General features: G+C 39.8%; 1 protein-coding gene across 1 annotated transcript; it reads left to right on the top strand.

The window, feature by feature from the left end:
- Positions 1–252: 252 nt before the first annotated feature.
- SVOPL (SVOP like) lies at positions 253–23,573 on the top strand. Its single transcript, XM_032221798.1, has 11 exons — positions 253–324; positions 6,131–6,255; positions 6,735–6,798; positions 7,485–7,610; positions 10,020–10,148; positions 11,191–11,264; positions 13,233–13,435; positions 14,252–14,363; positions 17,097–17,178; positions 21,590–21,679; positions 23,136–23,573. The coding sequence occupies exons 1-11, from the start codon at positions 253–255 to the stop codon at positions 23,271–23,273; spliced, it is 1,215 nt and encodes a 404-aa protein (XP_032077689.1). The 3' UTR covers positions 23,274–23,573.
- The last annotated feature ends 447 nt before the right edge of the window (positions 23,574–24,020 follow it).

Raw genomic sequence — 24,020 nt, 5'->3', positions numbered from 1 at the left:
ATGTCTGTTTGGAAGCTATCGTTTCCTTTGTCTTAGTGACACCAACTGTAGAATTGTGGTCACTCCCATACCGATTTCCATATTATTTTAAGAGCATTTATGGTTGGCCAAATAAAAATTTGGGGTGGCACAGGTAGAGGGATTCAGATGGAAGACCGAGCTAAATGTGCTTTCATGTTAGTTTCTCATTCATTTGTGTATTAAATCACTATTTGATCTTGCTTGGAACTGTACGTGATGACTTTCTTTCAGATGGTATTTTTTGGCTACATGGTGGCTAGCGTAACATTTGGGATGCTAGCAGATAAATTTGGTCGTTGTAAGGTAAGTGCTTTTCTTCTACTTTTCTGCTTACTTTTTATAATAGTAATTTATAAACCTTTTGTAATAATTTTATTCTACTGTTCAGTTACAAACATTAAAAAAATACAAACTGAAAAAGTATAAAAGAATGAAAAAATAGAAAATGCAGGGGAAAAAAGATATAGTACAGAAAAATTATACAGGTAGTCCTCCACTTATGTACAACCATTCATTTAGTGACTGTTCAAAGCTACAATGGCACTGAAAAGAGTGTTTTAGGAACTTTTTTCACACTTATAACTATCCCCATGGTCATGTGATCAAAATTTGGACTCTTGGCAACTGGATCATATTTATGATGATTGCAGTGTCCCGGGGTCACTGGAGAAGCAACGTCAATAGGAAAGCCAAATCCACTTAACAATTGTGTTACTAACTTAACAACTGTGGCAAAAAAGATTGTAGAATGCTCTCTTAACAACTCACTTAGCAACAGAAATTTGAGAGTCAATTGTGGCCATATGTTGAGACCATACATATGAAGAAATCACTTCCGCCTTCATCATAGCAAGTACAAATTCAGTAACTTACTACTTTCTCTGAAGTGTACAATAAAATATATCTTCTTCCTACATCTCATCTCTTATCTATAAACAAATTCTTAAAGCTATTTCATTTGGTCATGGTTAACAAAAATCCATTAAATATTATCAGAAACAACAGCATATATATTTTAAACTTGATCAAATAAACCTTTCCTTTGATTTTAACAATCTTGCTCTTTAATTGCTTTAAATATCTGGAACTTGATTTTTGTTCATTTTTTCTTTGTCTCTCTTAAAATAATCTTTTATTACTTCAGCAAGTCTCTTTTGTAAACACCCAAATAAGAAAATCATCCAAGCCAGTTTATTGATTTTTATTTGTATCTCCCTTTTAATTAAGACTTCAGGCAGTTCAGCCTAAGACTCAGTTTTATCCAGTAAAAGCTTTTCCTCTTCTATATCCTCATTTAAAACTAGTTTGCATATGATAGCAGACACTTTTAACATTAACTTCTCAGTTCACAAATATTCTTCAAAAGTTAAAATATTTTGCTCCATTCTATATTAGTGAGTCAAAATTAATTGTTCTTCCCTTTTTGTATAATCTAGTTTTTTTCTGATTCTCCCTAATGTCCAATTTTTGTCTCACATTTATTTCTAAACAACAGCATTTTCCCAGCAGAAGATTTTCTGTAATTATTTTCAAACTTATCTGTATATGGATGAGCCATGGCGGTGCAATGTTAGAATGCAGTACTACAGACTACTGCTGCCTGCTGGCTGACTGCAATTTGACAGTTCAAATCTCACCAGGCTCAAGGTTGACTCAGCCTTCCATCCTTCCAGGATGGGTAAAATGAGGACCCAGACTGTTGGGGCAATAGGCTGACTCTGTAAACCGCTTAGAAAGGGCTGTAAAGCACTGTAAAGTGGTATATAAGTCTAAGTGCTATTGCTATTTGAGGAAACTGCATTGGTTATGATTGCCACCTTGATTGATTTGTAAAAAATAATAAAGATGGGATGCAAAAATTAATTCCTTCTGGACTCTTAACCCATTTATAACTTTATAAAATGAAAATTCTGATCATGCTTTTGCTATTTATTCCCTCTTCCTCATTTTTTTTAAAAAGCTGTTAATCTTGTGCTTAAAACTTCTTTCTCCAAAGATTGAACAAACTCCACCTGATGAATGTTACAAAACTTGTTGATTTAAAGATTCTTAACAGTTAAAAAAACAATTAAAATGCAATTCTAAAGTGATTAAAATCACTTTTTAGTCAGATTTTAGTCCATGTAGGCTATATTTATTATGACTATGAACCTAAATGGAATCCTTTGACTTCCATCCTCTTCATTCATGAGCCAACTGCACACACTTCAGTTCTGCAGTTTATTTAGCACTAGGAGCTGTCTAGAGTTCATGTGGGTAATCTCACAATCTGTCCTTTCTCCAGAAATATTTCATGGGCCAGAACTTGCCTTCTGGTCATTGATCTTTGCCGCAGAGCATCCTTCAAGGCTGTCCAACTCTTCGTGTTCTCACTGAAATTTCTCATATTGCTCTACTTATATGGTATCAGCGTTAACCTTGTAAGGAAGAACCAGTGGTGGGATTCAAATAATTTAACAACCGGTTCTCTGTCCTAATGACCAGGTGGGTAGGCGGGGCTTAGCGGTGATGTGACCATGTGGGCATGGCCAACTCAACATTACTCAGGTCGATGGGCACTTTGCCTTAGCTGTTACAGTGTAATAAGGGTTAACCAGAGAGGCAGTTTCTGTAAGCAGGGCAATAAAGATTAAGCTAGAAACAACACCAGAATATTTCCTTCCTGCCTTCCTTACAGGATTAGCCCTGTAAAGCGGGAAAAAACCAAAAGAAGATTTCTTCCAACAACCGGTTCTCTGAACCTCTTAGAAAGTTAAGAACCAGTTCTCCCGAATAGGTGCAAACTGGCTGAATCTCACCACTGGGAAGAACATACCTTTTCTTGATATAGAAAATCAACAGCTGTTGGATGAACTCCACAGGGAAGCATGCTGAACTCAGATTATTTCACTTTTTATACTTTTTCATATATCAAATAAATCAGTATAAAGTTTTTTAAAAATTGGGTTACACATTTTAGCTACCAGATAAAATGTCCTTTTTATCATAGCCCAATAATGTAAAATGTACTGTATGTTAGCCGGTTTCCTGTTTTGCTCAATTTTATAGCTTTTCACTTCTCTATTTTCTTAACTTTATGCATACATATATGATGGGTTCCTCCCCTTACAATGGCCTCCTATGTGCTGAAGAAAGCATAAACAAGGATAAATTTTTACATGCTGAAGCAAAGTTCTTTTTATGCTGAATGAAGCATTCATTCGCTTCTCCTTAGTTCCCCTCACCATACTCAAATGCATACATTTTTGCTACACTCATCCAGGGGTGGGATTCTACCGGTTTGGACTGGTTCAGGTGAACTGGTGGCTCCGACTATCAGCTGGGAGTAAACTGGTTCACTCCAACTTGGAAGTGGACCCGCCCCCCAGCCCCTGTGCTATACTCACCGATCTTTCCCTTTCCGAAGCCCAACTGATTGGCGCAGCAGAGTAGATTGCCATGCCTCAGCTGTTTTCCTTGCCATCAATAATGCAGAAGGTGACTTTTCTGTAAACTGGGCACACCTGCGCAGCAAACTGGTTGTTAAACCAGTAGGATCCCACCCCTACACTCATCTGTATACACTCACATTTATTTGTGCATATATTGTACATATCAGGGGTGGGTTCCTGCCAGTTCTAACCTCTTCTATAGAAGAGGTTCCACAAATCTACAGTGCCGTTTAGAACCGGTTCCAGCTCCCTCCGCCCGCCCGTCCGCACATCATCAAGATGAAGAGTGAGAGGAATTCTGGGAGTTGAAGTCCACAAGTCTTAAAGCTGTCAAGTTTGAACACCCCTTTTTTCTAAAGGGTTAGGGGTGCGAGGGTCTTGTAACTTGACAACTTTAAGACTTGCACACTTCAATGCCAGAGTTTCTGAGCCAACATTTTGATTGCTAAGTAAGAGTGTTGTTAAGTGAGTTTCACCACATTTTACAAGTTGGCCATGCCCACCCAGTCAAGTGACTGGCAAGCCACTCCCACCCGGTCACATGACCAGAAAGCCACTCCCACCCAGTCACATGGCTGTCAAGCCACTCCCACGAAGCAGGCCACACCTAGAGAAGAGGTTCTAAAAAAATTTGAAACCCACCACTTGTACATATACAACAAATCAACATCTGAAGCTGTAGACATTCTTGCCTGCTGAAAACACTTTGAATTTAAAGATGATGCCATCTTATGCTTTAAAGGTTCACTTACTGACGTGAAGGGCAAACGCTTCAATGGTCCACAAGAAAAAGCTCTTCAAACCTATTTATTTTCTTTTGGAGCTTTCTGTACTCTCTCACTCTGGCCTTACTCTATTTCACTACTTTTGAAATATTCGCAAATATTCCTTTATAAATACACCATTCAACATTTTTCTCTTATTTGTTTTTGAAGCAAGCATTCTTTTATATGCATATTCTTCTTATCTAAAACTTCATCATTCCACTAAATATCTTTTTATACTTCCAGTCAGCAAAACTACATAGACTTCTGGGGCATTTTGTAACTTAGCTCCTTTCACTTTGTTCCTTAGAGTTTCCATATTATTTTTCATTGTATTCTCATTTATTCTGTTTGAACATCTATTTATTTCCTTTCTCTTCCTCCCCCCCTTTCTTCCAGCAGTTGTACTTTCGTTCTTCTTTCATTCACTTGTTTTGTTTTCTTCCATCTTTAATTTTTTGCCCCAAACTCCAGGTTGATAGTACCATACCTTTTAGATTTATATTCATTCTTTGCCATATGAAAGCTGGCTGGGTGACTTTGGGCCACTTACACTCTCTGATAGGTATGTTCACCATCTTGAATCACAGGTCTGCGAAAAAAATTTTTTGAGAGCTGTTTTGGTTATTCCACGTAATCTTTATGTTTTTTGGTGCGCTGAATCAGAAAATGACCTCCATTTTGTTGTAGGACATCACGTTTCCTGACAATTTAGTTAACTATGTTAAATAAGGCAATACCTCAAAATAGTAGTTCTTTTGCTCTCGCCATACCATAGGAATCCCATAACGGAAATATTTTTTCTTACCCTTGAACCAGTTTCAGAGGTCCTCAACACACCGTTTGCACACTTTATGAGGTACCCAAACTTTATCTTGATCTCCAGTTTTTAGTCCAAAGTATGCAAAGTATCCTTTTTTCACAAAGTCTGTAATATTCTGCTGTTGCTTCAACACTGTATATCCACCACAGATGAAACAGAAACTGTCTGGCGAATTAATACACTTTCACGGAGCCATAACATAACGGTTGAAGAATGACGAGCTAACATGAATTGCGATGAAAAAGTGTGAACAGCCTAGAACCAAGAACCTGATGATGATTCGTGCACAAGTGTGGCATGCAGGAGAGAGCAGCTCTGTGTCTGCACATGAGACGTCACAGTGCTGGCCACACCCCCTGCACTGACCGGAGATGGTGCTATCTGCCCTGTGTCTCCCTCCCACTGGATTCTTCAGGAAAGATTAACCCCTTCTACCATTAGAAGCACTGACTTAAAACTTGCTTAGCTTATGTATATATTGCTGACCATCAGATTTACAGTGCTATATTTTTTTTACATAACTCGGACAAATCCTTTAAGGTTTTTTTTGGCATTTTATATCTTAAATGCACTTATGTGAATTAATTAATAGTAATTTGGACTTTACATTTGGTTAAAAATACATAATATAAAAAAATACCAAATTTTTTTAAAAAAAGATAAATTTGAAGACAATTTTGCATGTTGTGGCAAATCATAACGTCTAGGAGTTTTTTGAATATTTTATTTGTTTTCAGCACACCAAAATACATGGAAATTAGATGAAAATAATCAAACAGTTTTTTAGTGGCAGACCTGTGATTTATAAAAATAATAAAGGCAGGATAAAAAATAATACAAAATTATCAATGTAATTTTAATTAAATTAAAAGTAGGTGAACATCATATTTTATGCATTTTATCTGGAACCTATATTAAATATAGTGACACACATTCAAGAAATATGTATTTCATTGCAAGGTTAATTAAGTTTTTTTTTAGGAGCTGGAAATGTTCAGAACTTATCTACAAGGAAAACTTGAGATAAATATCCTAGAGTGCTGAATGTTGCTTTGAAGTCAATGTCTTCTTATCTATGAATTGTTTCCCAGGTTTTAATCATCTCTTTTGCATGGGGAGCGTATTTCTCTTTGCTGACATCGTTTTCCCCTTCATACATCTGGTTCGTCTTTCTCCGAGCCCTCGTAGGATGTGGCGTATCAGGTCATTCACAAGGGTAATGTCATAGTGCAAACAATAATAGGACAAACATCAGCATACTCATGTGATGTGTAACTACTGATATTTTTAATGTGTGCATATTTTACCGTAAGATCAGAAGTCCAGAAGTACTGTGGGATTTGTTCAAACAGCAGATTACATATAATGTCTGTAATCTTCCAGGGCAAATTATGATATATCTCTTTCTCTATCAAGTTCTAGGTTTAAGCCTAAAATAAAACAGTTCAGTTAGAATTGATGGGTGTTGTAGTAAAAATTCCAGTGAAGGGTTGGTTTGGTTTGGTTTGGTTGAGGTGAGGTGAGGTGAGGTTAGATTGATTGGGTACTTTCGTGAATCCAGCCATTATGGCTATTTCAACAAATCCTTATTAATGTAAGGGTACTGGACGGGTCATGGAAATATTTGAACTCAATTAATACAATTTTTTCTCTTTCCTTAATCTTCTTACCTTCTTTCCTTACTTTTTTTTCTAGGCTTATAATCAAAACAGAATTTTTGCCCACAAAATACCGTGGTTATGTTTTACCATTATCACAGGTAAGACAGAAATCTATTTGCTGAAAAATGTATCAATATCTATATCGTTCGTTTATTGGTTGGTTTGTATGCCGCCCACTCCCGAAGGACTCCAGGCGGCTCACAATAAAACAGGGGAGGGGATTAATAAGACAGTACAAACAATATTAAAATATACAACAGTCACAATTGAAGTGGGGTTGGATACTTCAACAGCCCCCAGCCTGCCGGAACAGCCAGGACTTAGTAGCTTTACGGAAGGCCGGGAGGGTAGCAAGGGTCCGGATACATATCACTATACCAACAAACCATACTTCTGATTGTATTTAAAAAACATTTAGAGTTTTTAAATAGGAAAAAAAGGTTAATAAGAGGCAAAGATCCGTGCAATTATACATGGATAATTTTCTTTAATTTTTCTTATATCCAAGTTGTCATGGTCAGCCAATGAAACTTAATAATAAGAGATTCAGAACAGATAAAGTGCCTTTTCAGCCAATGGACAATTACAATGATGACTATTTTGCTTACTTTATCAATATTTGTACTGACATCCCGAAAATCAGATGTGGGAATGCTTAACTCAATATTTTAATTGTGTTTTATACAACAACTCAGTATGAACAAAGATGTGGATGTTGAAAGAATGTGAAGATGTAGAGAACCTCATTGTCTCCTAATCTATCCTGTGTTTTTCCATTTCACAGGTATTTTGGTTGTCAGGCTCCTTATTAATTATTGGATTGGCATCGGTTGTTAACCCAACTCTTGGGTGGCGTTGGCTGATCCGAATAGCTTCTATTCCAGGCATTCTACTTCTTTTCGCATTTAAGGTATGATAGACTTAGAACTTAGGTTTGCATAGAGAGAGAGAGAGAGTTAGGTAGAGATGTGTGTTAGTATGTATGTTTGTAGAGATTTCTTGTTTATAAAGAAATTCATTGATGCTGGCAAATCATCAACATTTTTATCAATTTATACCATGCAAAATGCTCAACCATACTCATCTGTCAAATTCAATAGATTTAGTTTGTGATACAGAGAGCAATGTTGTATATGCTTAACTTGAAACTCTTAAAGAGGATGAACATATCATAAAACAGAGAGACAAGATATCTTCATATCTGAAACTTATTTGGATACAGAAGCAGATTTTATACCCCAATCCTTTCATCTGAAAAAAAAACTTTGATTGATTGATTGAAATTTTCTTAGTAATTTTCCAACCAATTGATGAAGTAATGTAGGAATACCTTGCTTCTAATAAAAAGTTACAGAAATGAAATTCCTAGTGTGACCATTAGTTAGAAATAACAAACAAAACAAAGAAAGGTATATTCTAAAGAAGAAGGAAATAAAATATCTGGAGTTATTTCTAATCATTGTTTTCCAGTAAACATATCTGTGGGCTTTCCCAAAAGCCAAAGATCTTTCTAGAACAAGATGAGATGTGACAGAAGACTGATTATAAATTATGTAAACAAAAGCATTGAAATGCTCCAATGTTTTCCAAACTGTCTTATGTGGAACTCATGCAAGTTGTGAAGAACTGTCATAATAAAAAATGATGCCATAAATTATTTCTATCCTCAAATCAGTCTTGACTCTTGGACCAGCTTCTGCAGTTTTCTTGGCAGTGGTTTTCCATTGCCTGCTTTCTAGTGCTGAGAAAAAGTGACTGGCCCAAGATCACCCAGCTGGCTTTGTCCGTAAGGGCAGGATTAGGACTTACAATTTCCCAGTTTCAAACCTGGTGCCTTACCCACTACACCAAATTATAACTTGGATGACTCAAAAGCAGTTGCAACCTCAATCCTGTATGCATGCTGCAAATCAAACATCGCCTCTTAATGGATTGAGGGCCAGTATTCTGAGGCAAGTAGCCCGTATCCCTGAAAATAAGACCTATCCCAAAAAAAGCCCTAGCATGTTTTACACGTGCACCTAATATAAGCCCTATCCCCACAATAAGCCCTACTTAAGAGACTGCACAGCCAGACGCCTGCCCATTCTGTCTTGTTGCTTGGCTCTCTGCTCCATTTTGGCTGTGACCAAACAGAAGAAGTGGGCTGGCAGCCATGTGGGGTTGCTGGTAACATGGCTGCAAGGTAAGGCAGGTATCGGGGCATGGGTGGCCTGGCTGCAGGGCGTGGCTTAGATAAACTGGTGTGGGGTATGTGGAGCAGCTCCATCCCCTCCTGCCTCTTGATGGTGCTGCTGGCGCATCATGCAACCTCCTGCCCCACTGCAAGCAAACAGAAGAAGTGAGTCTCCTGTACATAGGGGGGGGGGAGAAATAACACACCTTAAAATAAGCCCAAGTGCTTATTTTGTGATCCCCAAAAATATAACCCAGTCTTATTTTCAGGGAAACACAGGTAATTGCTGTGCAGGCTATCTTATTACTGGCATATCCTGCTGTAATGGGTCTTAAGACAAAAGGCAGACAATATATTCTCATATGCCTGACCATATTCCACCACACCCTTGATCCACTGTTCTCATAAACACTTCAAGGGTTGTTTGTTTATATGTTGGGGGACATTTCATTGCTGAGGCAGTACCCTGATGATTTGATTTAAGCAAGAAAATTGTTATTTTCTGCAATTAGAAGAATTTGCCTAAAACTTTAACATGGGAGTTAGAGAAAAGCTAAGTCCATTATCGGGTGATGCAGGAATTCACAGGTATTGCAAAGGTGCTCTGATGCCAACTTAACCTGCAAGTGAAGGAAAGGTCCCTTATAGTTAAATGGAAACCAAGGAACCAAGATGATTCAAAGCCAAGAATGCCAATTGTATTCTATTGGCCTGTTGCAGTAAATTTCTGGCTAAGAAACAGTCTATTTTACATTATTCTCTGGGCTAAGTCATACAAAATGTTTATGCTTCCATTCTGTTTTGACACAAATTTTATTCAGACAAATGTGTAGACTTGTAATTGCATATATAAACACCAGTATTCATTTATCTTTTGGGTTTATTGGAATTGTTTCCAGCTATAGATGTAATTTGTGGATTAGCACATATTCTATTACTTTCTGATAGACTTTCCGAAAATGGCTTGTGTGGGCAGAAAGCATTGCATGAATTGCTCTGCAGTGACTCATCATATTAATCTGAATGCTCTAATGCTAAAAGAGATACTACATCGAATCCAGTCTTTATTACAATAAGACTATAAGATTGATGGTACATTGGAAATGCTGGTGCCTGTTTATCTAACTCATTTGTATTTTGCAGTTTATCCCCGAGTCTGCTCGATATAATGTGTCTTGTGGAAATGATAAAGCAGCCCTTGCTACCCTCAAGTGGATTGCTAAAATGAACCATTCTGTTCTGCCTGAAGGAAAGTTGGTAGAAATTGTGGAAGTAAGTTTTTTTAAAATATTTTTGTTAACTTCCTTCCTGAAACAATGAGTTGCAAGGCTGACTCCCATTATTAGTTGACCTGCTGACTATCTGTCCATTAAACCAATGTTTCTCAATCTTGGCAGTTTGAACTTCACATTTCACCAGCCAGCATAGTCCACACATCTTCAAACTGCCAAGGTTGAGAAGCACTGCATTAAACTATCATGGGAATTTTTAGGAAAATGATGGCAGACTTGATCAATCAAAAGGTAAAGTCTCCTTAAAAGGTAAAGGTTCCCCTCACACATATGTGCTAGTCGTTCCTGACTCTAGGGGGTGGTGCTCATCTCCGTTTCAAAGCCGAAGAGCCAGCATTGTCCGAAGACGTCTCCGTGGTCATGTGGCCGGCATGACTAAACACCGAAGGCGCACGGAATGCTGTTACCTTCCCACCAAAGGTGGTTCCTATTTTTCTACTCGCATTTTTATACGCTTTCGAAGTGCTAGGTTGGCAGAAGCTGGGACAAGTAATGGGAGCTCACTCCATTTCGCACACTAGGGATTCAAACCACCAAACTGCCAATCTTTCTGATCAACAAGCTCAGCATCTTAGACACTGAGCCACCGTGTCCCGCAAAGTCTCCTTAAATAAAGTAATTAAAGTCCATAAACTACAACAATTATGCTTAACTATCTGTTCACATCAATGGAATTTAACTTACTAGATATTACAAAAGACAAGAAGCCACTATTGGTCCAACTCTTCTTCTTTCCTTATATATACCATTGTTGGCACAATGCATGATATAATAGTAGTATGTATTGTGCAATCTGTAGTGAAACAAAATGAACATTGTAGTCAACTCCCAGGTGTCCAATATGTGGCCTTCCAGATGTTTCTGAATTTTATTTTGCCTTTATTTGCTCGGGCTACCACGAGTTACTGAACTGAAAAGTTAGATTATAATTCACAAAGGGTTTCAAAGCTTGAGATGTGTCTTCAGCATTTAAGCAGCACATATCCTGTGCATTTCTGACTGTTCCTTTAACATATTTCTAGGAAAAACGAGGTAGATTCAAAGATCTATTTGATCCCAAATACTTACGGACATCTTTGCAAATATGGATTATATGGTAAATTCATATGATTTTCTTCTTTCAAATTGCAGTGCACAAAGTAAAATTAATGAATGTTAATGGGAAAATTTAGATTTCCTTTGTTTTTAAATTTATTATAGCTCCCAACTCTGATTAACTTAAGAATAAAAATTACTATTCATAAGCTAATCAGAATACTAAGGAACTATTGTAGTAATTTAGCTTACATTTATTCATTTGATTCTGTGTAGGGTGCTCTGTTTGGCTTTCTCCAGCCAGGCATTCTTCATGGTTCCATCCATTTGACACACTGAAATATAAATTCTAACCAACAAAATTTGGTGCTAGCTGTTGTTTACACTCATGGCATGCTGACCAGTTTTGGGAATTATTGTTCCAAGCATATCTGAATAGCACCAAATCACAAAGCTTCCATATGCATTCTTAGATGCAGTTAATATATTCTGCTTTATTTTTCCCTCCAATTTGAAAATGAATATATATATATATACTATATATATATATACCATATATACTATATACTATACTATGTATATATAGTATCCAATCAATGTGTGTGTGTGTGTATGTATGTATATGTATGTATGTGTGTGTGTGTATATATATATATATATTCTATTAGATTTTTATTTATCAGCACAAATACAACAATATATATATATATGTGTATGTGTGTGTGTTTTTAAAATATATATTTAATGTGTGTGTGTTTGTGTGTGTGTGTGTGCATTGAGTTTCTTCATTAATTAAGCAATTGAGGGAATTAGAGAAGTATCAATGAATAAAACTGTCTTTGAACAGTGTCACATTCATATGCCAATTTAGTCTTGACAATAGAAACATATATTCTAGATTGTGCAATAAAAATACAATTGAAATCCAGAGCGTTAGCTGTGATGTTTTCTTATGTATCTTAAAATGTAGGCTTAGAAGCAGAAATATACAGATAAGTGACTATGTAACATAGACAGATATGTAATTTGGATCTTCTAGCCCAGTGATGGCAAACTTTTTTTGGCCTGCGTGCCAAAAGGAGGGAGCGCAGGGGCGTGCCAAACCCATAATGCAGGGCACGACCCCCAGCGCGCATGCGCACATGACCAGTATGACCCCCATTTTTTGCATGCTTTTTTTGCCCTCCCCAAGCTCCAGAGGCTTTATAGGAGCCTGGGGAGGATGAAAACAGCCCCCCCCCCCGCTGGCCCACCGGAGGCTTCAGGAGCTTCCCTGAAGCCTCCAGAGTGCAAAAAAAACTGTCCTACGGGCAAACCGGAAGTTCAGGAATGGACTTCTGGTTTGCTCGTAGGGCCGGTTTTAGCCCTCCAGGGCCTTCAGGGGCCTCCCAGAGGCTTCCCTAAAGGCTCCAGAGGTTGAAAAACGACCCTATGAGCAAACCAGAAGTCTCTTCCAGTTTGTTTGTAGGGCTGTTTTTAGTCCTCCAGAGCCTTAGGGACAGCTTCCCTGAAGGCTCCGGAGGACTAAAAATGGCCCTATGGCCACCTATCAGGGCAACACCTCGTGTGCCCTGACAAATGGTTCCATGTGCCACCTGTGACACACATGCCATAGGTTTGCCATCCCAGTTCTAACCAGTTAACATTTGATTTGTACCTAATTCACTTGAAGCCTTAAAGTGGGCAAAAAACAAGAAGAGCTAACATACTGGCAGTTACTTTATTGCTCTTCTACTCTGAAATTAGGATCAGTGCAAAATTTTGAATCAATTGAAGTTATGGGAAGTTGAATTATTTAGGCCAAGGTTACAAAAGGATTTCTGGAATTATTCTAATTGCTTATTTCAGTAACAAAAATGTTCTTCATTCTTGAAGTTGTTTGGGTAAATAGTGTTTACCAATCCCCTAATTTTTTGGTTTTCTATTTAGGTCTATCAAATGTACCCTATAGCTATAGCTTATTATCTTTAGAGAATATTCTAAAGAATGATTGTTTCCCATTGCTAACCCCTTTTGTTTTCTATGACAGGCTTGGAATTTCTTTTGCTTATTATGGTATCATCCTGGCCAGTGCAGAATTACTGGAGAAGGATCTGGTTTGTTCAAGAGGAGGATCTGTAGAAGCCGAGCTGGGCCATACTCAGGAGGAGTTTCAGAGCCCTTGTCTCTGCCATACCTTTGCACCATCTGATTACCAGATCATGTTCATCAGCACAGTAGGAGAAATTGCATGTAATTTTTTTGCCTTCTGTCTTTATTGATTTATAGGGGGAAAATATCCAGACCAAACATAATTTCTAATGTTGGATTTTCCTCCTTACCAGAGGGAGCCCCTTTGTGGAGTACGTGAAGTCATGACCATGGCAACTCCACTGTATTGCACAGTAGAAGTCATATTAAGGCACAACAGGCTGTATCTTAACAGAACACACACCTTGAGAGGTTATAGAGGTGTCTTACCCCCACAGTATTTGTTTCCAGAGAGTAAGTCATTTATGTAGCAAGTTTAGTTGAAATTGCTTGAGATGTTCCAGAGTTATGCTGGAACACACACACAAACACAGAGAAAATTTTATATTATAGAAGATTAGCATGGAGAACGGGAAAGAGACTCCAAAGTTACCTTCCACAACTAGATACACACATACACAGAGAGAGATTTTCAGACAGAGATGCAGACTGTTCTGTATGAATTCTGTATGAAAAACAGTTCACTTGCTGTTGTCAGCTGCGAAAATTGCATTAATGCATTTATTTAGGAATGTAAGAACCACCCTTAATCTCACTAATTTCAGCTCCTGAAGTTCATACATTTTCAAGTTGTCAACGTTGAGAAACATTGAACTAGATGCTGATGGGAGTTCTGTTACAAAGTCCCCATTTGCAGTTTTCAAGTAATCGAAGGAAAGCAATGAATAGTTGTCAACAGTCTTCCCTAAGGTGGCAGGGGTCTATGTGTATGTGTGATAATTATGTAGTACTGATTCAGTTAATTAATTGAATTTTACAAGGTGACATCTTTTCCTCCTTTTTCTTTTTTTAAAATAGTAAATCCCTTAAATATTCTTGCCATCAATTTCCTGGGAAGGCGAGTGAGCTTGACAATAACAATGGGATGCACTGCTGTTTTCTTTCTTCTCCTCAATATATGCACCACAATGTAAGTGTCTTGGGTGGGAGCATATTATCATGAAATATTTGGATTCCAATGCTTGCCTCTGGCGTGGTCATCATATTTGGGGAAATGGACATGATTATTCATTGAGTGCTTAAAATTTAAAATAGTTTGGCTTAATAGAACATTTTTTGCAGGCAAGAATTATGCATTTAGGAATATCCCAAAAATGAAGGCAGAAATGTATTCAGTTTTTGGAATAACTTGCTACTACAAAACATAATGAGATATGATATCCCCAAAGTTCAGAGGACACACATTAGAAACCCCAGTGAAAGAGGATTATCTTTGTGAGTTTCCCAGGAGCTCCAAGACAAAAACGGTCTTGATCTGATTCAGGGGCCCCTTGTATTTTCTAACTTCATTTTCAAAAATGTGACTGTGGGTTATGTATGAAAAATAGTTGCAGCAATATATAATCAGCATTGTTCTTGGGTTCTTACAGTAGTTTTCCCCAGTACACTGACTTGAAATTATGGGAGATGAAATCTAACATATTTTGAGAGCATGTTGGGGAAAAATGTTTTATAGAATGCAAAATATAAGGTCCCTACTCAGATACCCTACGATCAACTGTTTGGTGACAGAAGAAAAGAAACATGGAAGTAACAAAAATGTAGTGACCATAACTGTATATTTCTAAAATAAATAAGGATTGGTACATGTTTCTTTCTGGTGAAAACTTGCTGGAAAGTTGTGATTGATTACACCAACATTGGTAGTTTCTTTCTTTCCTATCTGGTATGTCAATCCAAAACAGAGCAACTGACAGAAGCAGATGTTTGGTTAGTATAAACTGAAGGTTTCCCCCCCAAACAGACATTATGTAAATGGATAATTATGTTGATCTTCACATTAGTACATATCCTGTAGTAATAAAGGCAGTTGGTCCAACAGAGAATGTTTTTGAATGCCAGTTTGGACAAAGTAATTGATTGCCAAGGTTTTCTTTATCCTATCTGATGCCTACCCTACTGTATAAATGTACAATGGCTCTCTCCGTGAACAAAAGAAAAAAGGAATTGACAGATTTCCTGCCTGAAATGTATTGATTTTTCATTATTTTTATGTGTTAAGGTATTATATGATGAAAGTCAGCAGATCTTTGCATCTTATAGAAACCATCAATGTATGTTACAAGAAGTCAAATAATGAGCAAATGGCTTGGACACATGTTTAAATATACATGTGTATGTGTAAAACTGTAATTTTGCCAATGCTATTGAATTGGTAGCTGCTGGAATCAAAGTTCAGTCCTCAATCAACATGTGGCTTCTCCTATTTATTATAATGCAGGTTGGGTAAATAATTTGCCCAAGGGGCCACATGAAAAACTACAATGGGATCATTGTGGACAGCCACAACCATCCCAACCAGCCAGACAGCCACAGACCTGGATGTGGCTGTGGGCCACAAAATGCTCAAGTCTTGTCATCTCAGCAAGTTACGGAATAAGATTTACCCTTCCTGCACATGTAGATGAGGCTCCCCTCAGCATATCCCAGTCCAGTGCTCTTCAGATGTGTGGGACTGTATAATTTTACTGATTAGCTACTAGTTGATCATAATGGAGTTTTATTTAGTTGTATTTCATGTTTCTAGACTACCCATTTCCCTCTTGACGGTATAGATTGAGCAAAAATGTCATAACCAATTAAATATTAACTTTACCAAATATTTACAATTTCTCACTGATATTATAGGCATTAATCCTATCATTATCGTTAAATGTCCAAGGATTGCAGCAAATGCCCATGTTTAATAGCAGTTTATTCTGGTTTAAAAATATAGAAATGCATTTAAGCTATGCCTTGTTTTAGGTGTTCGTATCTGCTCTGTTCCGGAAAGAGCTTCCATTATGCACGTGACTATCCTTCTGACACCCTAGATATATGGTTATTATTTCACGGAGGCTGTCTGTACCAATTCTAATGGCAAACCTGATGTGGAATGCATGAATTTTGTTAAGGCGGCTACTTGGCACTAATATATTTTTAAAAATTATATCCCAATTTATTTTAAAAACAAATCTGAGGGATTTACATCATATTAAACATATCAGCAAACCTACTTGATCAAGAATCCCAAGAAAAACTTGATTGAGCACACAATAATACTGAACCCTCCTCCCACCTCTTCCATCGTTGGCCTTCACATGCAAATAAGTTATATAGATATACTATTAATAGTTTATATTATACAACTAATTTTTAATAGAAACATGTTCCCCTTAAAGGTAAGGGTTCCCCTCGCACGTATGTCAGTCGTTCCTGACTCTAGGGGGTGATGCTCATCTCTGTTTCAAAGCCAAAGAGCCAGCGCTGCCCGAAGACGTCTCTGTGGTCATGTGGCTGGCATGAGTAAATGCTGAAGGTGCACGGAGCGCTGTTATCTTCCCACCAAAGTGGTCCCTATTTTTCTACTTGCATGTTCACATGCTTTCGAACTGCTAGGTTGGCAGAAACTGAGATAAGTAACAGGAGCTCATTCTGTTATGCGGCACTAGGGATTCAAATGCCTGAATTTTCTGATTGACAAGCTCAGTGTCTTAGCCACCATATCCCTTTTAATGTTCCTCTTGCATTACATATAATCTTTCCCCCTCAACAGTCATTCAAACATTCCAAGATCACATCAGTGAGACACATTAATAAACTATTGGGCTTTGTTATTATATTATTACATTATTTTCTTCATATCTTTTCTCTTTATTTCTAGTACTGGTCTTATTGGTTTCCTCTTTATGTTGCGTGCTTTTGTAGCTGCAAATTTCAATACTATCTATATTTACACAGCAGAGGTAAGGCCCTCCTGATTTCTTGAATTGCAAAGTGAAAAACTACCTAAATTATGTTTCTGAATAACCTTTTATAACTTTTTTGCTCAACAGGGTACTCTTTGGTCAGTTTACTCAGAAATCTCACCAAGTTTATTATTTAATTCCACATAAAATAATATGGCATTCCAACCTAAGCCAGAATAGACAGGAATCATATGCTAACACCTATAACTTAGCAGGAGCTTTATGCTTGTTTTCAAACAAGACTTAAAAAAATTACTGAATTTTTTTTTTGGAAATTGGAAATTGGAAAATTTATTTATAGGCCGCCCTTTTCCCTGAGGGGACTCAGGGCGGCTTACAACTCATGGGGAAAGGGGATACAACAGTGAGACATTAAACAATACATAATTAAAAATAGAACACAACATTCATCATTCGGGTGGGGACGGATTACAATCTAGCCCCAGGCCTGACGGGATAGCCAGATTTTAAGGGCTGTGCGGAAGGTCTGGAGGGTGGTGAGGGTACGGATCTCCACGGGTAGATCGTTCCAAAGGGTCGGAGCTACTACAGAGAAGGCTCTCCTCCGCGTAGTCGCCAGTCGACACTGACTGGCAGATGGAATTCGGAGGAGGCCTAATCTATGTGATCTAATTGGTCGCGAGGAGGTGATTGGCAGGAGGCGGTCTCTCAAGTACCCAGATCCACTACCATGAAGGGCTTTATGGGTGGTAAGTAGCACCTTGAAGCGCACCCGGAGATCAACAGGTAGCCAGCGCAGCTCGCGGAGGATAGGTGTTATGTGGGTGAACCGAGGTGCACCCACAATCGCTCGCGCGGCCGCATTCTGGACTAGCTGAAGTCGCCGGATGCTCCTCAAGGGCAGCCCCATGTAGAGCACGTTGCAGTATTCCAGCCTTGAGGTCACAAGGGCACGAGTGACTGTTGTGAGAGCCTCCCGGTTCAGGTAGGGTCGCAACTGGCGCACCAGGCGAACCTGGGCAAATGCCCCCCTGGTCACAGCCGACAGGTGGTGATCAAAGGTCAGCTGTGGGTCCAGGAGGACTCCCAAGTTGCGAACCCTGTCTGAGGGGTATAGTGTTTGACCCCCCAGCCTGAGTGATGGAACACTTGCCAAATTATTGGGAGAGAAACACAACAGCCACTCGGTCTTATCCGGGTTGAGTACCAGTTTGTTAGCCCTCATCCAGTCCCTAACGGCTTCAAGGCCCCGGTTCATCACGTCCACCGCTTCATTGAGTTGGCACGGGGCGGACAGATACAACTGGGTATCGTCCGCATATTGATGGTATCTTATCCCGTGCCTCCGAATGATCTCGCCCAGCGGTTTCATGTAGATGTTGAATAGTAGGGGGGATAAGACCGAACCCTGCAGCACCCCATATGTTAGGGGCCTAGGGGTCGATCTCTGCCCTCCAACTAACACCGACTGCGACCTGTCCGAGAGGTAGGAGGAGAACCACTGCAAAACAGTGCCTCCCACCCCCACCTCCCGCAGTCGTCGCAGAAGGATACCATGGTCGATGGTATTGAAAGCCGCCGAGAGGTCAAGGAGAACCAGGATGGAGGCATGGCCTCCATCCCTGGCTCTCCAGAGGTCATCGGTCAATGCGACCAAAACGGTTTCTGTGCTGTAACCAGGCCTGAAGCCGGACTGGAATGGGTCAAGGTAACTAGTTTCCTCCAAGGTCCGCTGAAGCTGGGAGGCCACCACCTTCTCAACAACCTTCCCCACAAAGGGGAGGTTGGAGACTGGACGATAATTGTTGAGAACGGCTGGATCCAAAGATGGTTTCTTCAGGAGGGGTCTCACCACCGCCGCTTTAAGTGCGGAGGGGAAGAGTCCCTCCCGAAGGGAGGCGGTAACAACCGCCTGGATCCAGCCCCGTGTCACCTCCCTGCTGTTGGCAACCAGCCAGGAGGGGCACGGGTCCAGTACACAGGTGGAGGCACTCACAGCTGTCATGGCCTTGTCCACATCCCCAAGCGCAACATCCTGAAACTCAACCCAGCGATGGTCTGCCAGATTATCCTCCTGTGCCTCGGCTGGATCTGCAAAGTCGGAGTCCAAATCCGATCGAAACCGAGCAACTTTGTCCGCTAAGAACTGGACATAGTCCTCAGCCCTACCCTGCAGGGGGTCCCCCGTATCCCTCCTATTTAGGAGGGAGCGGGTTATCCTAAACAGGGCGGCTGGGCGCGACTCAGCAGACGCAATCAAGGTGGCGATGTACGATCTTTTTGTTGTCCTAAGTGCCCTGATATACTCCTTGGTGCAAGATGTTAAGAGTGCTCGGTTCGATTCGGATTTATTGGACCTCCATAGGTGCTCTAGGCGTCTCCTCTGGCGCTTCCTCTCCCGGAGCTCCTTGGTAAACCAAGGAGGCCTCCGGGATCCACCGCCTCGGAGCGGCCGTAGTGGCGCAATCCGGTCAAGAGAGGAATACGAGGTCGAGCGTGTGACCCGCTGAGTGGGTTGGGCCCCGAATTACTTAGGTCAAGCCCATGGCTGTCAAGGAAGCCATGAACTCCTGCGCCCCATCAGAGTGTTCACCGAGCGAAGGCAAATTGAAATCCCCCAGGACCATAAGCCTGGGGAACTCAATTGCTAGCTCGGCTACCGACTCGAGGAGCGAGGGGAGGGCTGCTGCAACGCTGTTGGGAGGCAGGTACGTTAACAGCAAACCCACTTGACCCTTGAGGTCCAACTTCACCAGTAGGGACTCACACCCGACAAGCTCCGGAGCAGGGATCCTACGAGGTGCTAGAGACTCCCGGATAACAATAGCCACACCCCCACCCCTTCCCTGGGCTCTCGGCTGATGAAGCACCTGAAATCCTTCTGGGCACATCTCTACGAGGGGGACTCCTCCCTCCGGGCCCAGCCAGGTTTCAGTAATACATGCCAGGTCTGCCCTCTCGTCTAAAATTAAGTCCCGGACGAGGGGAGCCTTGTGAACTACAGACCTGGCATTAAGCGACAACAGCCTGAGACCAGGGTCCTGATTACTCGCGCCATCTGGCCTCGGAGTGGAACTCATAGGGCCGGAAGGAGGGATCTCTGTGACGTAGCGAGCCCTCCTTCCCCGGTAATGGCCAGCCCTAAAGTCCCCGCCATATCTGCCCCTCCCCGTTACGACCGTAATGCTACGGCCCACTCCCGTGTCCATGGTCCCCCCCAACCACCCCAGTGACCCCCACATTCCCCGGCAGGTCCTCCGAATCAAACATACTCATTCACTCACACAAGCAGTCCCCACGTAATAATTAAAAAACACAGAAAATACAGCGGTAATAGCAATAAAAAGTGGGATCATTCACTCAATCACATACAATCCCATGCACTCACCATACCAGATTAAAAATTGCGCAGGCGCGTGAAGTCCATACAAGGCTTATATCTTCTGCCAAGACCAGTAGAGAGTCCAGTATAACATATGGTAAAAATATATGGTCTAAGAGGGGTGTCCCGCCCCTCTCCTTTTCTCCAGGTTCTAAGACACACCCGACAGGGGAGAGGCCACACCTTGAGGAAGGCTGGGTTAGATGGAGCGGAAGGGGGGGGATCTAGACAGGTCGCAGTGGCAGCAAGCCAGCATCCAGATCTCATCAAGCGACCTGTCATATCGATCACCCCCTCTGGAAAGTTCAATGCAGTCCAAAGGGGAGGGTGATTGAAAGGCAGAGTAGGTCCGGATATCGACAGCAGCAACAAGAGCCGGAAGGCCAATCATGGTGGACAAGGCCTAATGTACAAGTCCGTTCATAGCAACAACCCCCTTAGTAATTTAAGCCCAAAGATGAAGAAAGGAAAGCTCGTCCCAGGTGGAAGGAGGGGGGGGTGCCCCATTCAGTGGCTGGGCCCAGGCATTCTCAAGGGGCCTCAGCAAACCGGAGAGCTAAATCAGGTTCCCCCCAAAAGCAGTTAGGTCAACAATCTTCCAACCTGCTAAGTCGCTAAGCCGCGGCGTTCTCACAGCGCTCCCACAGCCAGCAAACCAACGAACCAACAGACAACGAATTGAAATTGTTTATGTTTTTTTTTTTTAAAAAAAATACATTATCTTTCTAAACATTGCTAATTTTATGAATTTGTTCTTTAAAATGAGGGCTAATGTTTTGTACTCAGGTGCTGCACTGGAGTCAAATTTACAGAATTGATAATATTTTGGTCCCACGAAACTAACTGAATTCAACAAAAATCTGAGATTATCTCTAGGCATAAAATGACATAAATTCTGTAAATTTTGTAAAAGGTTTAGTTATATTTTTATCTCTCTGACATCATATTTGGAATCATCAGTACTGTATTTCTAAACACACCTTGATTCCATACTGCCCTCTGCTTCATCCAATACTTTGTCTGTCACAGATGTTACTCTCACATATTTTTACTACTGTCTTATAGGTTTATCCTACCACCATGAGAGCCTTGGGATTAGGGACCAGTGGCTCCATATGTCGTATAGGTGCTATGGTAGCACCTTTTATAGCACAAGTAAGACATCTTTTGTTTAAGAATTTCACTGCATATATAGCAATAGATTCCAGGCAAATAATTTTAATATACTGTATAGATTGATTTATGTTTAAAGATTCAAATTTGTAAGATTTTGGCTGTTTTTTATGCTAATTATTTCTTTTCAAAATGTTTGGAAACATTCTGAACATCAGAATGCTGAACTTGTCGACCAGAAGTTCGGCAGTTCAGCAGTTCGAATCCATAGCGCCACGTAACGGGGTGAACTCCCGTTACTTGTCCCAGCTTCTGCCAACCCAGCCTTTGAAAGCTTGTAAAAAATGCAAGTAGGAAAATAGGGACCACTTTGGTAACGGTGTTCCATGCGCCTCCGAAGTTGAGTCATGCTGGTCACCTGACCACGGCGATCAGAAGTTCCCTGGACATCAGGAAAGCTAAATTGATATTAATGTATTCAAAATGCAGAATCCCGTTTTGGCTATGGTACATATAAAGAAAAATGATAAACATTTAAAAATGAAAGGACAAGTTTCTTTAAAAATCTTAATTACAAGAAATACTCAAAACAGCACCATTCATTTATTGAAGCTTAGAAGGTACAATATGAATAAATGTAACAATTCTGTAAGACATTAGGAGAAAAAGGTTAATTATAATTACATCGGCTGATTAAAAAACATCGCTTATTTTATTATAAATTAGTTTCTTAATAAAAATTGATATTAATTCACTAATAAGAAAGTGATTCTAGCTCATCTTTATTTTAGTGGAGAAAAAAGAAATCCTTGCACTCTTCCAATGAAATCAATAGAACGAAAAGTAATGAATTTCTATAGGTTGTTGAATAAATAAGAGAAAGAAATCAATTTATAAGACAGTGAACTACTCTAATAATTTCAACTGATGCAGTATGATGTAGTTCACAAAAGCTTGCGCTATGATAAATGAAAGGGCCATTATAAATTTAATATTACTTTTTGAAAAAGTACAATCTCCTTTTCTACTCCAGCACAATTCTTAAAGCGGCTTACAACATAATTAAAAACCAAGTACAATATCATTTCAGAGAAATGAAAAAAGATGTTGAAACCTTTCCTTTCTTTAGCTAGAGACTTTGCAGTCCCATAGAGCTTTGTGTGGAGGAAATGAATCATGTAATATTTTACTTAAATTAAAGCAATAGCCTTGTATTTTCCTAACCGCACCCTTTTTTAAAGCTTCCTACATGTGCAACATTATAATAGCAAGTTTCCTTCTCTCAACAACCCCTCCATGAATAAACTTTCATTAATTGTACCCATGGATAACTGGACTTCTGTTGTGTGTATAAGAAAAGTTTGGCATTGCAATTCCATGCGAACTTCTTCCACCTACGTTCAGTTCATGTCTGGAAAGATAATTCTATTGAAAGGATTTACAGATGAATTGTCAGAATTGCATGACAACATGGTACTAACACATTATCTAATTGTAGGTACTTATGAATGCTTCTTTCTTGGGGGCACTGTGCCTTTTTGCCTTGGTTTGCCTTGTGTGTGCTATCTCTGCATTCACTCTGCCAATAGAGACGAAAGGGAGATCACTTCAGGTGGGTAATTCATCTTGCTTCTGAATAGAAGGGTCCCAAAAGAACTTCCCCTCCAATTCAGTTCCATTACCAAATATAAAGCCCTTGCCAACTTTATTTTAGAAAATGAAAGTATTTTTAAAAAATACCCTTACAAAGAATGTCAACTTTTGTATCTGAAGTCAACTATGATATGACCCCTAAAACAAATGGCTAACAACTTGATAATGAAGATCCATATTCAAAAGCAAATGCAGATATAGGCAGTTCTCATTTTATGACCACAATTGGTACTGGAACTAAGTGATACAGTTATTGAATCATACCCAATTTTACAACTTTTTTTGCCACAGCTGTTTCCCGATTGTTAAATGAATTCCGCTTTCCCCATTGATTCTGCTTGCCAGAAGCTGGCAGGAAAGATTGCAAATGGCAATCACATGAACCCGGGACACAGCTACCATACATGCATACTTGTTGACAAGTGCCTAAATTTTGATCACATGACTGTAAGGTCACTATGCAAAAATCATAAATGGGAGGACCGGTCATAAATCAATTTTTTCAGCACTGTTGTAATTTCAAATCAGTGTTAAACGAATAGTTGTAAGTTGGGGTCTACCTGTATGTAACTACTAGGCACACGTATTTGGACCTCACATAGCTAGTTTTGGATTGCCTTGTGTATTCATAGAAAGGTGTATTTTTAAGCACCAAGGCCAGTACTAATAAAGACTTACAGGCAATTCTCAAGGTATAATAGGGCATTTAATGACTACTATCATGGGCATT

Source organism: Thamnophis elegans, chromosome 7 (assembly GCF_009769535.1).
Source record: "Thamnophis elegans isolate rThaEle1 chromosome 7, rThaEle1.pri, whole genome shotgun sequence".
NCBI classification, from domain to species: domain Eukaryota; kingdom Metazoa; phylum Chordata; class Lepidosauria; order Squamata; family Colubridae; genus Thamnophis; species Thamnophis elegans.
The sequence above is the reverse complement of the archived record's forward strand: the minus strand, read 5'-3'. Positions and strand labels throughout refer to the sequence as shown.